Here is a 13,182-nt window from a genome sequence, read left to right on the forward strand (position 1 = left end):
AGTCTGGGACATGGGATTTGGGAGGATGGGAGAGTGAGCTCAGGTGTCTCTGAAGCAGCAGTTTTGTTTAAACCCATGAAAACTGTGGTTGGAAAGCTGGGTAGAAAGGACATGATAATTGACGTGGTGCTTCTAGCTGCCTTGGGTATGAAAGTGTAGCCTATGTTCTATACCTAGTCGCCTTCTTTCTTAATAAAAGAATCCTAAATTTATTTGGGACAGTAATGTTTCCAGTAAAAGACCACATTTATAGCCTCCTTTGCAGCCAAGAATGGTCACATGACCAACTTCTACCTATTGAGGTGATGGCAGAAGTGTTGTATAGTAGTTCCAGGAAGGTGGCTAAAAGGGAGATGAATTTCTCAGACCCAGGTATTTCTCATACCATCTGTTGTGAACTGAACTGTGTCCTACCCAAATTCATATGTTGAAGCTTTAACCCCTAGTACCTCAGAATGTGACTGTGTTTGAAGACAGGGCCTTTAAAGAGGTGATTAAATTAAAATGAGGCCGTTAGGGTAGACACTAATCCAATATGATTGGTTTCCTTATAAGAGGAGTTTAGGACACATAAAGAGATACCAGGGTGTGTGCACAAAGGGACAGCCATGTGAAGAAGGAGTAAGAAGGAGGCCATTTGCAAGCCAAGGAGAGAGGCCTCAGAAGAAAACAAACCTGTGGACACCTGGATCTTGGACTTCTAACCTTTAAAACTGTGAGAAATAAATTTCTGTTGTTTAAGCTACTCAGCCTGTGGTGTCTTGTTATGGTAGCCATAGCAAACTAATACACCATCAGATAAGGTTTTCAAGTTTGATAGCTCATTAGAATCAACTGGGGTGAACCTTAAAGATACTGATGACTGGGCTTATCCCTAGAGGCTCTGATTCAGTTGGTTGAATCTGAGCATTCGAGGGGATCCTAATGGATATCCAGAGTTGAAAACCACACGTCTAGGAGAATAGTTTCTTGCACTCCATTGAGCAGGCTGAGAGTGATGAATCTAGCATCGTTTAGAAGGCATCCCCCCGTATCTCCCTCCTTCCACTGTGTTTCCTCTACCCCATATCCCCCGTCTTTTTCTGCCCTATCCAGATCTCCACAGATGGACCCAGAGATGCCCCCACCTCTTAATCCTGTTCCATATCCAAGTTCAGTCCTAATTTGAGGAACATTTAATAGCTTCAGCCCCACTTCTGCCCTCCCTGTCAAGAAAAGTGAGTCTCGAGGGGCCTCACATTCTCTTACTCTGCCTGTTAGCCAGAGCCAGGGCAGCTCTCTAGAGGTAACTTCTTGCCTCTTAATCCAATTATAAAATGGATGAAAGACATGAACAGAGGGCAAATGGGCTTAGGAAAAGCTATTCAACATCTTTAGCCATCATGCAAATGCAAATTAAAGGCACAATGAAATGTTAAACCCACCTATCAGAATGGCTGAAAAAAGAGTGACAAAACCAAATGCAGGCAACACTGGATAAACTGAGTCACTCACACATTGCCAAAGGGAATGCAAAGTGGTACAGGCCGTCTGGAAAACAATTTGGCAGGTTTTTCAAAACGAAACATGCGATTACCAAATGATACAGCAGTTGCACTCTGGGCAATTTACCCAGAGAAATGAAAATTTATGTTTACACAAAAACCTTTACATGAAGTTCATCACAGTTTTACTCACAATAGTTAAAAAGTGGAAATAGCCCAGATGTCTTTCAACGGGGGAATGGGTAAGCAAACTGTGGTACATTCACACCGTGGAATCCTATTCAGCAATAAAAAGGAACAGACGATAGACACACTTTACAACTTGGATGGATCTCAGGAGAATTATGCTGAGTGAAAGAAATCCATTCCTAAAGGTAGTGTACTATATGATTCCATTTCTATGACATTTAGGAAGTTATAATAGTGTTTGACAGAGTTTAGGGATGTGGGATCAGGAAGAAGGTGGGTGTGGCTATAAAGGCTAACATGAGGGAAACGTGTGGTGATGAAACAGTTTTTGATCTTCTTTGTGGTGATAGAACACCTACACTGCTGGTAAAAGTGCATGGAATTATTAAATATATAAGTATTATACACAAGTGTTCTAACACACAAATGAGTGCATGTAAAATGGCGAAATTGTGGTAAGCTCAGTGAATTCTACCAATGTCCATTTCTAAGTTTCGATACTGTACTAAAGTAATACAAGGTGTTATCATTAGGAGAAGGTGAGTGATGGGTATACATGACCTCTCAACACAATTTTTTGCAACTTTTGGTAAATCAATAATTATTTCAAAATATAAAAGTTAAAAAAAACAACACTGGAGTTGTGGGGAAAATAGTCTTAGGTACAGAACCTAAGAAACTAATAAATATGTTAACACAGTTTTAGACCTGTTAAATAATTAAGAAATCCATAATTAATGGAGTAAATATGGTACTTTACTTGCTAAATCCCTTATATTTGTTTTTAGAAGTGAACATCAGAACGGTCACAACTTGTGAGTACTGAAGTGGTGGGGAGAAGGTTATCGGGAGGAAAAGCGTGGATTTTAGTGTTGTCCAGGAATGGAGTCCTTACTCTATAATTTTCAAGCACTGTGTAGGTTGGATATAAATGCTAGAGACTGCCAGGGATGATGTGGGAGATGGGACCTTTTGGTCCTGGCCCCACTAACTCATGGTTGGGTCAGGGGAAAAGCAATACAAGACACACAGCATACAATGTGCAATGTTACTCTTTAATATAAAGATGAACAAGGATCATGCGTTGGAAAAATAAAAACCAATGGGCAGGCCTACACGGTAAACTTTGGCTTCCTGATTAGCTGGACTGCAAGCTTAGTCATGGATATGGCTTCAGTTAAGAGAAGAGAGGTGACAAATATGATGAGGATGAAACTGACATCTAAAGGCTCCTTTGCAGATATTTGTTCTCAAGATCCCAGGTCAGTGGATGAGGGTCACATCTGGAATTTTGCCCTTGGACTGAAGAAAGTAAAGAGAAAGAATTGGGATGTCAGCAGAGCCAGCAGCCGTGAGTGTCAACCCCAGGGCACCTGACTTCTGTCCACCTTCACCTTCCTGAAACCCTAGAGGTCTATTTCTTCTTATCTCTGAATTCTCAGAATTCACTTTTTGAAGAGTAAAGAAATTTTTAGCTCTGGTATAGTCTAGTCATTGTACTGAAAGCACCTCTAGTGGGGGAGGATAGATGACCTCCCTTAGGACCAAACTGGAGACACTTGACCACACAACTTCACTGCTACATCTATGCTACAAGAGCAAGCCTTCAAGTTTACCAACATGTATGTACCAGAATGAGCAGATGCCACTGCATGTAATGCTGAAAAAGAGGCGAAAAGCTAAATGCCTATCAATAACAGCTTATGGCTTCCTGGAATTCAATTGTTTAATATATTGATCTTAGAAAGAATAATGTAGCTTCACATATACTGAGAAGAAACTATGCTGGCACTAATAATAAAAGAAGTTTCAAAACAGTATATAAGATAGGATACCTGTATTTTACAATACATGGAAATGTATTAGTATGAAATTAGGGTATTTCTCACAAGTAAACGTTTGTAAGGAAAAATAGATTTAAAATAGCTACCTGAAAATTCCCATTAATCACCCCTCTACTCCTCCCAGCTCCCTCCTATCCCCATGCAACCCCAGCACTCACTTCTGAGACCACTAGCGGTTCATCTCAGATGGGGTGGAGGATGCCTGCATGATGTCCTGCTGCTGCTGGGAGAGAGGGTGCATGGAGCTGGAGGTGGGTGCAGACAGTGGGATGAAGAACACACTCTGGGTCTCACTGGGGTCGGCATCCCTCACAAACAGCTCGTCATTCAATATGCACAGACTGAAGGAAAAATGGGCCCTCAGACAACTGATGGATGCACACCCACACCCCCAACACTGACTCTGCTCCCACTGGCACTCAGCAACCAGATTCCTTCCACGTCCCTCCTGTGTCTGTCTCCCAGGTTCCTTGACTGGTACCTCTGCCCCTCCCCGCAGAACCCACCTTTGGAAAGACTGTCTACCACCTTCTCTTGATTTATAGGTTTATCCCCAACCCAGGGGCAATTTCGTGTTTACCCTTTACCACAGTGCAAGGGGTGGGCAGTGTGATCCCCATTCTCAGAAGAAGACACTGAGTCACACAGAGGTCATGTGACTTGACCAAGGTCACACAGCGAGTGAGTGCTGGGTCAAGGAGTGAACGCATAGGCCGATTCCAGGCCCATGTTCTTCTTAACCACTAGGCTAGACTGCTCCTGGGATCCCCCTGCTGGCTTTCCACAATACTGAGTAAACCTAAGGTCTTTGCCACCACATTCCCACGCCGCTGAGCCCAGGCGGGGATGGGCATTCCCGCCCACAACAGGGCTCTCACCTGGCGTAGCCGGCAGGGGTAGCGATGAAGGTCCGGGTGAAGGCACGCACACAGCCCTGAGAACTTCCTTCCACTTCAACAGCAAACAAATTACAATACCCCTTACAGCTGCGTGTGCTGTACACGCTCACACGGCGGTCCCCAGTCAGGGTGTGACTGGACACTCATGCTGAGAGGGCAGTTGTTCACGGGGTCCAGGATGTCGGGAATGGGGAGGGCAACTATAGGAGTAGTCTGCACCCAGTGACAGGGCCCCTGAGGACCACTGCACAAGTTCACAGGATGCATTTTTCACAGCCGCCCAAGAGGTGGATACTACTACCCCATTTTGCAAATGAGGAAACCGAGAGGTTGAGTAATGGCCCAAGTTCTCAGAGTAAGAATCTGGGATGAGAGCCACCAAAATCCACAGCCTGTGCCCTCAATGCCCAGGGTGTGCAGGGCAGACAGGCATGGACACAGCTCAGACCGGGGTTGTCTGTGGGAAGCCTGAGGGCAGGAGAACACAGTGGGGAAGGGGAGGCGAGGAGTAGGGGAGGGGAGGGGAGGGAAGGGAACGGAAGGGGAAAGAAAGTGAAGGGAAGAGAAGGGGTCAGGGAAGCTGAGTGGTTCTGGGTGTGAGCCTGGCCAGGGGGAGGCAGCAGTGGGGCATCTGCGCTGGGGGTTTACACACACTCACCTTCCTTGAACACCCCGCTGACGGAGAAGCAGAGCATTGTTTCCTGAAAGGGAAGTGCCCAGGCGCCCAGTCACCACCTCCACCTCCCACCCACCTGCGGCTTCCTGGGCCCACCCTAGGGAAGAAGCAGGCGCTCACCGTCTGGAACCACGTGTCCACCACGAAGGAGCTGAAGTCATGCTGAGTCTTGGGCAACACACAGAGAGTGTGCACAATGACACGTTTTGTGTGCTTCAGCAGCTGGACCCGCAGGTCTGTGAGGGGAGGGGAAGCGAGCGAAGGTCAGGGGCTGCCACGCCCTGGGCCCTATGATTGACTCCTTCACCACCCTTTCCCACCCAGTCTTCCCATCACACACTCACGGGGGTCCTTGAGCTTCTTCATATTCCTGCTGTCCTTGAAATACTCGCACAAGCTGCTTCTAGGAGACAGAGAGCAACAGTGGGTGGTGGGTGTTTGCAGCAGCTGGCCTGTGTCTGCTGGGGAGCCACATGGCCCGGGAGCACAGCCCGTGCCGTGATACTCACGGGGCTGGGTCCTCGGGGTGGAAGGGAATCGTCAGGGAGAAGCAGGCCTCCTCGTGATAAGCACCCGCGAGAACCTGTCTGTCTCCATAGTCATGGATCAAGTAGTACCTAAGGAGGAGCAATGAAGACAGTCTATCTCTGTGGTCTGGACCTCAAATGAGACTTGAAAACTCCCCTGAGCAGACCTGTGCTTAGGTGGCCTCACCTGTCCTAGCCCTTCCCCCCTTGCTCAGCTTCCCTGAGGTACTTACTGCTTCAGGAATTGCAGGACTAGGCTTTTCAGCTCATCAGAACCAAAGTAGCTTCCCTGGAATCAAAACAGTCCTCAGGACCATGGCTGACACCCCCTTCTCAGGCACCACTTAAAACCCGGCTTGATCCTCCGTCCTCACCTTGCAGGTTGGTAAGCGCTTGCAGGCTTCAATACCACACTTAGCCAGTGCGGATGTCTCCTGGTCATCCTGGGGAAGAGAAGAGGATGTCAGCAGTGCAGCCAGGAGGTGGTGCTGGATGATCAGGGAAAAGGATGGGCCCAAGAGAGGGTGAGGGTCAGAGGTCAGTGGTGAAAGGGCCCTGGAAATTCCATGGGCAGGACTACAGTTTGGATCATCACCGTGGATTCCCCAAAGCCTATGAAGAATGTGCTTGTAGAAGATCCAGAGCGTTTGTCAGGTTCCCACAGGGACTGTACCATACCCTTCCGCCCAGGACTTTGAAGGGTCAGTTTCAAAACTGTAACTGGGGCAAGACCTAATGGGGTTCAGAGTAGTTTGTGGGTGCTGTCACTGCCAGTTAGAGGAGTCAGTGAACAAGGAATACACTTACCAAGGTTAGTAACTTGGGGAACAATTCCAGGATGGAGCTGCCAAAATCAAGACAAAACAGAAAAGTCAGTGAAACTGTGGAGGTGACCCTCCTCCTCATGGGAGCAAGTACACACACACCACAGCGTCCCAGGCTTCCAGGGCCCTGAACACGTCCCCCATTGACTGACACAGAGGGAGAGCAGGCCCTACCTCCCTCCCCGCCTCCCTCCCTCCCTTCCTCTCCTTCCCCTGGGTAGCTCCCCCGCAGACTGCCTGGACTCTCTTCTCCAGTGCCACTGGGACCAGCATTTCAAACCCATGCTTCAGGGCTTCCTTCCCCTCCCTTCCTTCCTCCAGGGCCCCACTGAAGGCTGTGGAGAGAAGAGGGAATGGGGTGTGTGCCCGAGGCTCTGCTACCTCACTGGCGGTCCAGCACTCTGCCAAGACCTGGACCAAGACCTGGACTTCCCCCTTGGATGGCCCAGGGTGCTGGGGCAGGGAGGTGAGTGAGGTGGGGCTCAGGGAGGGAGATGGAGGGGGATGAAGACAGAAAGGGAGTGAAGGTACGAGGGGATAGATGAGAGAGACATATGGGCCTAGACACAAGGGAGAGAGAGAAAACAAAGGGAAGGGAAAGAAGCTCTCCCGTGGTGGGGGTAACGGAAGAAGAGAGGAGAAAGGGGAAATGGCGCCCCATTTGCAGCTCTTCACCTGCCCCAGAATGGCTCAGACACAGCACGTAAGAATGTAAAATATGCACATGTTGGGCTGGGGGCCCACTGGGTGCTGGTTGAAACTTTGGCAGCTTTGTGATGCAGAGAGGAGAGCATAGGGCCTGTAGTCCTCCCTGAGGTCCACGTCAGCTGCCCCTTGCAAACGGGCACTTTCGGGAGTAGCTCAGGCTGCCACCGGGTGACAGAGGATGCATCTGACCTTATGTTGGTTGACATATCAGGGAAGGTGGTGCACAGGGGGTTTCTGTCTGCACACATCCCTTCTGGCTCCAGCCGCTCACCCTTGTCCATCTCCCCTGCAGACTTCACCTGTGATTATGAGGAGGAACCACATGGGCCAGAGAAACAGAGCCAGGATGGCCGTGCACCCCTAGTCGCTTCCTTTTCCTACAAATCCATTTCCCTTCCTCTGTCACCACCACATGAGCCTTCCCACCTTCCCTTCAAAGACGGATCTGGGTACCACACCTCACCTCAGTGTTGGAGAGGTTCAAGTTCTTGGTGTTGGAAGCATTCGGCATAGTGTTGGACAGGCTGTGCAGCTGGTAGGGTTTCTTATTGCTCAGGTCCAAGGCCAAAAGCTATGATGAGGAAAGAGTTAGAGTGAGGACCCCAGCAGGGGATACCTGAGACAAATCTGCCTCTTCTACCTAATCTCTCCCACCATCACCACCTGCTCCAACATCGGGTCTAAGGTCCTCACCTTGGGCATATTCCCTGGATGGATCTGCAGGGAGGTGGCCATGTCATTTCTAGGGTTTCGTGCCATTCCAGTATCAGGGGTCATCAAGTCTCCAGGAAGACAGGAGGAGGGAAACGGGGGCTGAGAGGCTCCTGACTGGTACAGCTCCAGCACCAACCCCTCCCCGAGTTACCATTCCTGAGTATCCTTTCCAGCCAGATCCCTCTGCCCTCACCTGCTCTACAATTACTGCTGTAGCCATACCAGGGTCAGAGCGGACTCTCTGGATGTCAAGAGATTGCTGGGAGGCATCATATTGTTCCTTCACGGGCAGCTGCAGAGTTAGGGATGGGGTTCAGGGGCCTGAGGCTGAGGTGGTGATCGGGGGCAATAGGTGGGTCTGGCTGTGAGTGCACAGGTTGTGTTGAGTCTGCATTACCTTTATCTGCTCCACCTTTTCTGACCTCAGCTCCTTCAGCACAGAGTGGGGTGCATCACAGGGATCAACAAAGATAGATATCTGTTGAGAACACAAGAGGGGCTGGGTAAGCTCCAGGAAATCTGAGCCCTGGGATCAAGCAAGACCATGCCCCTGTCCTGCCCTCTTGCCCCCAGCTAGCCCTGCTCATGCCCTTGATACATACCCTTTCATTAGCCTCATTGTAAATCTTGCCGTTGACATTCTTCAGTGCGAAGGCAATGTTGGCATTCTCAACGAAGAACTGGGCCTGCATTTTCTCATAGTGAAACTGTAGGGAGAGTGACAAGAGAAGCATAATATGAGACCAGAGCCATTTCTCATCTGGGCCTGCCATCTACCCCGTTTCCTCTCATCGGCCTCAATGTCCTCTCTTACTTCGACTGGGGTGAAGGGGACACTGCATTGCTTCTGAATCAAATTCAGCAGCCACTTCTCATCATATTTAATACCGAAGGGAATCTAGGAGCCAAAGAAATAATTGGGGAAAGAAAAGTGATACAATGGAATCCAAGGGTAAGATAAGACCCAGCTGTGTCTTGCTTTAGGACCTTTTTCAGGCTTAGGTAATTTCTTAAGATAGGACAATATCTGTTATCGCTAACTTTTACACCAGACATGGACTTCCTAAATACCCTTTCTTTCCATTTAAATACTTTTCCTGAAATAATCGACTTCATATCTTTCACATGTACTTACTTTTATAAAGTTCTAAGAGATCTTACCTAAGGCAGACCTGGCCCGCCCCTCTGACGAGGACCCCAGAGACTCAACCTCCTCCCACACTCAGCTTGAGCCAAACTGCGTCTTCTGGTGTGGAGTTGCTCCATCTCCTTGGCAGTAGTTTCCTCCTTTGCTTTTAGACAGCCTCTCCCATGCTCCCTGCAGTCAGTCTGCTCCCTTTATATTGCTTCTCTGAACCTGCCCTCACATGATCTAGGAAGTTAACTCCTAGTAATAACAAGACAGATTACCAACTCCACTGCCACGAGAGAAAAGTTCCCAGCATCTCTACACGCGCCCAACATGACTCTCTCTGTCATCTTCTTCTACATGTTAGGTCCATTTAGCCAGCACACTCACTCTGATCTTGAACCAGCTCCCCAAGGTCTCATCCTGCCTGTTTCTCTCCATTCTTCTCTCTGGAGGCTTTTGCTCTGTCTCCTTGTTAACATGGGTTTCGTCTTGTTCCTGAAAATTGCCTCTCCGATGACAGGATGGAATGGCATAGGGAGCACTGTGGGGAAAATGTAGAGAAGAAGTGGTCCGTATAGTCTTTGGGAAGTCTTCTCTACATTTTCCCCAATGATAGCAGAGCTACAATAAAGACTGCTCAACCGTTAACCTGATCCCATCATTCCTCACTTCTTCCAGGTTAGAGAGAAGAATGACATATTTAACTACAAGGTTTTTTGTTTTTCACTGGTTCATACTGGTCAGCCATGCTGCCTCGTCACTTACTATCTTGCTTGGGTGTCCCACGTGAGCATCACTTCTTAGTGATTCCTCTATCTTGCTGCTGCTGGGAAGTGGCCTGTTGAGAACAGTAGTTGTGTCTCCTTCGGTAAATACCCCGGCATCTTGCTTTTCTTTGTAAATTGTTCACTTGATCAATGTTCTCTGAAATTAAGAACAACACATCAATGGGCCCAGTACCAGAAAAATTCCTGGGAAAGTTCTCATGGCTAATGAAGAAATATCACTGGCTTTATAATCTAAAGAGAAATGTATCACAGTGCTAAAAAAAGGCTTAGAAACTTCATTGTGTTTCTGCTTCTCAGGAAATGAGAGGTAGGCAGCATTCACAGCCAAGAAGAAAACAAGCACAGAGGAAAGGGTCTGGACCCAGGGTTTAGTCTGTGATGTTAGTCCCTGCTCTGCTTGGATCAGGTTATGTGACCTGGGACAAGTGGCTTTTCATCTCTAACTCTCTCTTCTCTGCTCGGCTCTTGGGACACAATAAAACCTACCCTGAAATCTACCCTGGTGTGATGTTCCAAGGGTCAAAGGTGACCTCCCTGCCTGACGGAAGAATTAGAGATATGAAGGATAGGTCCAATGAAAAGATCCAGAATGGAGCCTGGAGAGACATAACATGGAGAATACCAAAAGTGAGGGGGAGATAATTAAAGGAGATGCAGTGAACATACCTAACACATGGTTAATGTGAGTCCCAGAAAGAACGGGAGGGAACAGTGGAGAAGTGGTATTTGAAGAGATATTGGTTGAGAAGTTTCCAAAAGTAACAAGATATCAACTCAGTGTAACAGTATTATTGTAATAGGAGAAAAAGTATGCTTTAAGGAAAAACAGTCCTAAAATATGCATTCATTTCATCATCATGTAAGAAAAACTCGGAAAATATGTGACCAGAAGACTCAAACTCAAAGAAATGTTACAGGCTCTTCTTTGGGCAGAAGAAATATCCTCCCAGGTGGAGGCACGTAGATACAGGAAAGAAAGTCTAATGACATTTGTGAATATGTAGGTAAATTTAAATGAGTGTTGACTATATAACACAATGATAGTAATTTCTTCTGGGGATTTAAATATATAGAGAAGGAAAATGCATGACAATAAATTTGGAGGGTATATGGAATCAAAGTGTCTCAAGGTCCCCTAATTGTCTGAGGAGTTTTAAAGAACTAATTAACTAACATTAGACTGAAAGGGCAAAAATGTACATTGTAATCTGAAGGGTAAACACTACAAGAATGGCAAAAGAATGTTTACCTAGCCACATGAGGTAACAATTTAATAGTTATAAAATGTTAATCATTTCAAAGGAGAGGAAAGGCAAAAGAACTGAGAAGGGGCAAAAATAAACATACAGTAAGATAGTATATATAAACCAAATTACATCTACTTTTACATTAAAAATTTCAGATTAGTATTCCAAATAGAAAGACAGCTATTATCAGACTGGACAAGAAACCTTCCATCAAATGCTCCTGAAAAGAGACACATGCAAATTTTAATCATCTAGAAAAGTTGAAAATAAAAAAATGGCAAAATGTATATACCTTTTCCACAGTAACCTACAGAAAGCTTGTATAACCCTATTAGTAAAAGAAAAGGTACACTTTAAAGAAAAAAGCATCACTAGAGAAAGAAGGAGATTTCTTTGTGATAACAGGTTCAATGCAATAAGGAGATATTAATATAAAATTCTAAATTTGTATGCATGTCCTAAAATAGAGCCAAAATATGCAAAGCAAAATCTAACAGAAATAGAGCATGGTCAAATTCACAGTCACAGTGGGAAATTTTAACACAGCTCACTGAGTGATGCACAAAATGGCAGACAAAAACCCAGCTAGAGGGCTTCCCTGGTGGCGCAGTGGTTGGGGGTCCGCCTGCCGATGCGGGGGGCACTGGTTCGTGTCCCGGTCCGGGGGGATCCCACGTGCCGCGGAGCTGCTGGGCCCGTGCGCCATGGCCGCTGGGCCTGCGCGTCCGGAGCCTGTGCTCCGCGGTGGGGGAGGCCACAACAGTGAGAGGCCCGCATACCGCAAAAAAAAAAAAAAAAAAAAAAAAAAAAAAACCCAGCTAGAGGGAGAAGGTTTCAAAATGTTACTTAAGTTAACAAATGTATTTAATTGACATAGAACAATGCACATAACAACTACTCATCGAACATTCCAGAATAGATCATATGCTGGGCAACAAAGCAAGCCTCAGTAAGCTTCTATGGACTAATACAATTTACCCTGACTAGTTAATGTAATATTCAGTGGTAATGGTGGGTTTTCTCCCCCTCCCCCACCTCATATACATCCAAGGGATATTAGTTTACACAATCCCATGCCCCACCTAGGTGACCCTCCCTACTCTCCAAATCCTAGACCTGAGAAGATCACATGACTTGTGCCTTTTTCTCAGCCAGGGGAAATAATTCACCTCAGCCATGGCCATTTCCATAAGAGGGGAGGTTTTCCACATGGAATCAGGACGGGTGTGTCAGAGCCCACCTGGCCCATTTCCTCAAGAGAGTGGGAAATAGTGAGCCTGAGCCCTCCGCATGCCTTCTCTAAAGGGGGGTCGGCTTGTTGGGGTCCTGTGGGTTGGGGTTAGGGAGGGAACCCAGAACCCCTCCTGCCCTGTGGGGATCTGAGGACAAGGTCTCATGCTGACCAACTCACCCATGGGGTGGCCTGAAGGCAGTGATCTGTCACCACCCTCCTCACAGGCTGCTCGTGAAGAGAATCTGTGGGTCTGGAGCTGGAGGTTTGGAGAATATCAGGAAGGGCTTCCGAAGAAGGAGAGTGCAAGCCCCAAACCACTTTGTCAGAGCCACACAAACAAGATGGAGTCCTAACAGGAAGTCCCTTCCCCAAGGGCACAGAGGAGGAGAGCCCTGGGGGCCAGAGGAGACTTAACTTCCTGTAATTACTGCCCCCTGAGTTTGCTACCAGCCTAACACCCAGGGCACTCTCTCCAACTGTACCACCCTTGCAGAGGAGACCATCTGGAATCAGGAGGCTTAGGGGACCTTGATACTTCTGGTTACAAACACAGAGAGCTCTGTATGCCAGACTCTGGATCAGCTACACTACACTGTGTTCCTTCATTCTGCAAACCCAGATAACTCTGCGTGCCAGCTGTAGGCCAGACTCTGTACTTGCTACATTGCCTCTGTTCTTTCATGAATTCCTCACAAGGGGACTCTGATATCAGAATCACCAACTTTCCAAGGTTGCTGAGGCTTACTGAGGTGCTGGAGCTTGTCTAGGGTCATTCAGATGCTACCTGGGGAAACAGAGACTGAAATTGAGCTCCACGGAATGGAAGATGACTTCTCCAAGCATAGATTTACTAAGTTATTGCTGTAGTGTGGGAGATTGTCTTAAGTTAGTACAAAGTAACAATTTTCTGAAAACA

At 47.2% G+C, this 13,182-nt stretch overlaps 1 protein-coding gene across 1 annotated transcript; it reads right to left on the reverse strand.

Moving 5' to 3' along the window:
* Nucleotides 1-2,784: 2,784 nt before the first annotated feature.
* LOC116747655 (nuclear RNA export factor 3-like) lies at nt 2,785-9,451 on the reverse strand. The gene is made up of 17 exons (XM_032620109.1): nt 9,385-9,451; nt 8,680-8,763; nt 8,468-8,572; nt 8,263-8,343; nt 8,088-8,157; nt 7,845-7,933; nt 7,341-7,450; nt 6,427-6,463; nt 5,994-6,062; nt 5,853-5,908; nt 5,602-5,709; nt 5,437-5,495; nt 5,213-5,328; nt 5,075-5,117; nt 4,396-4,468; nt 3,676-3,858; nt 2,785-2,975 (listed from the first exon to the last, which is right to left on the reverse strand). The coding sequence occupies exons 1-16, from the start codon at nt 9,433-9,435 to the stop codon at nt 3,687-3,689; spliced, it is 1,323 nt and encodes a 440-aa protein (XP_032476000.1). The 5' UTR covers nt 9,436-9,451; the 3' UTR covers nt 2,785-2,975; nt 3,676-3,686.
* Between the last annotated feature and the right edge of the window lie 3,731 nt (nt 9,452-13,182).

The sequence above is a fragment of the Phocoena sinus genome, chromosome X, assembly GCF_008692025.1.
Source record: "Phocoena sinus isolate mPhoSin1 chromosome X, mPhoSin1.pri, whole genome shotgun sequence".
Lineage (NCBI taxonomy): Eukaryota > Metazoa > Chordata > Mammalia > Artiodactyla > Phocoenidae > Phocoena > Phocoena sinus.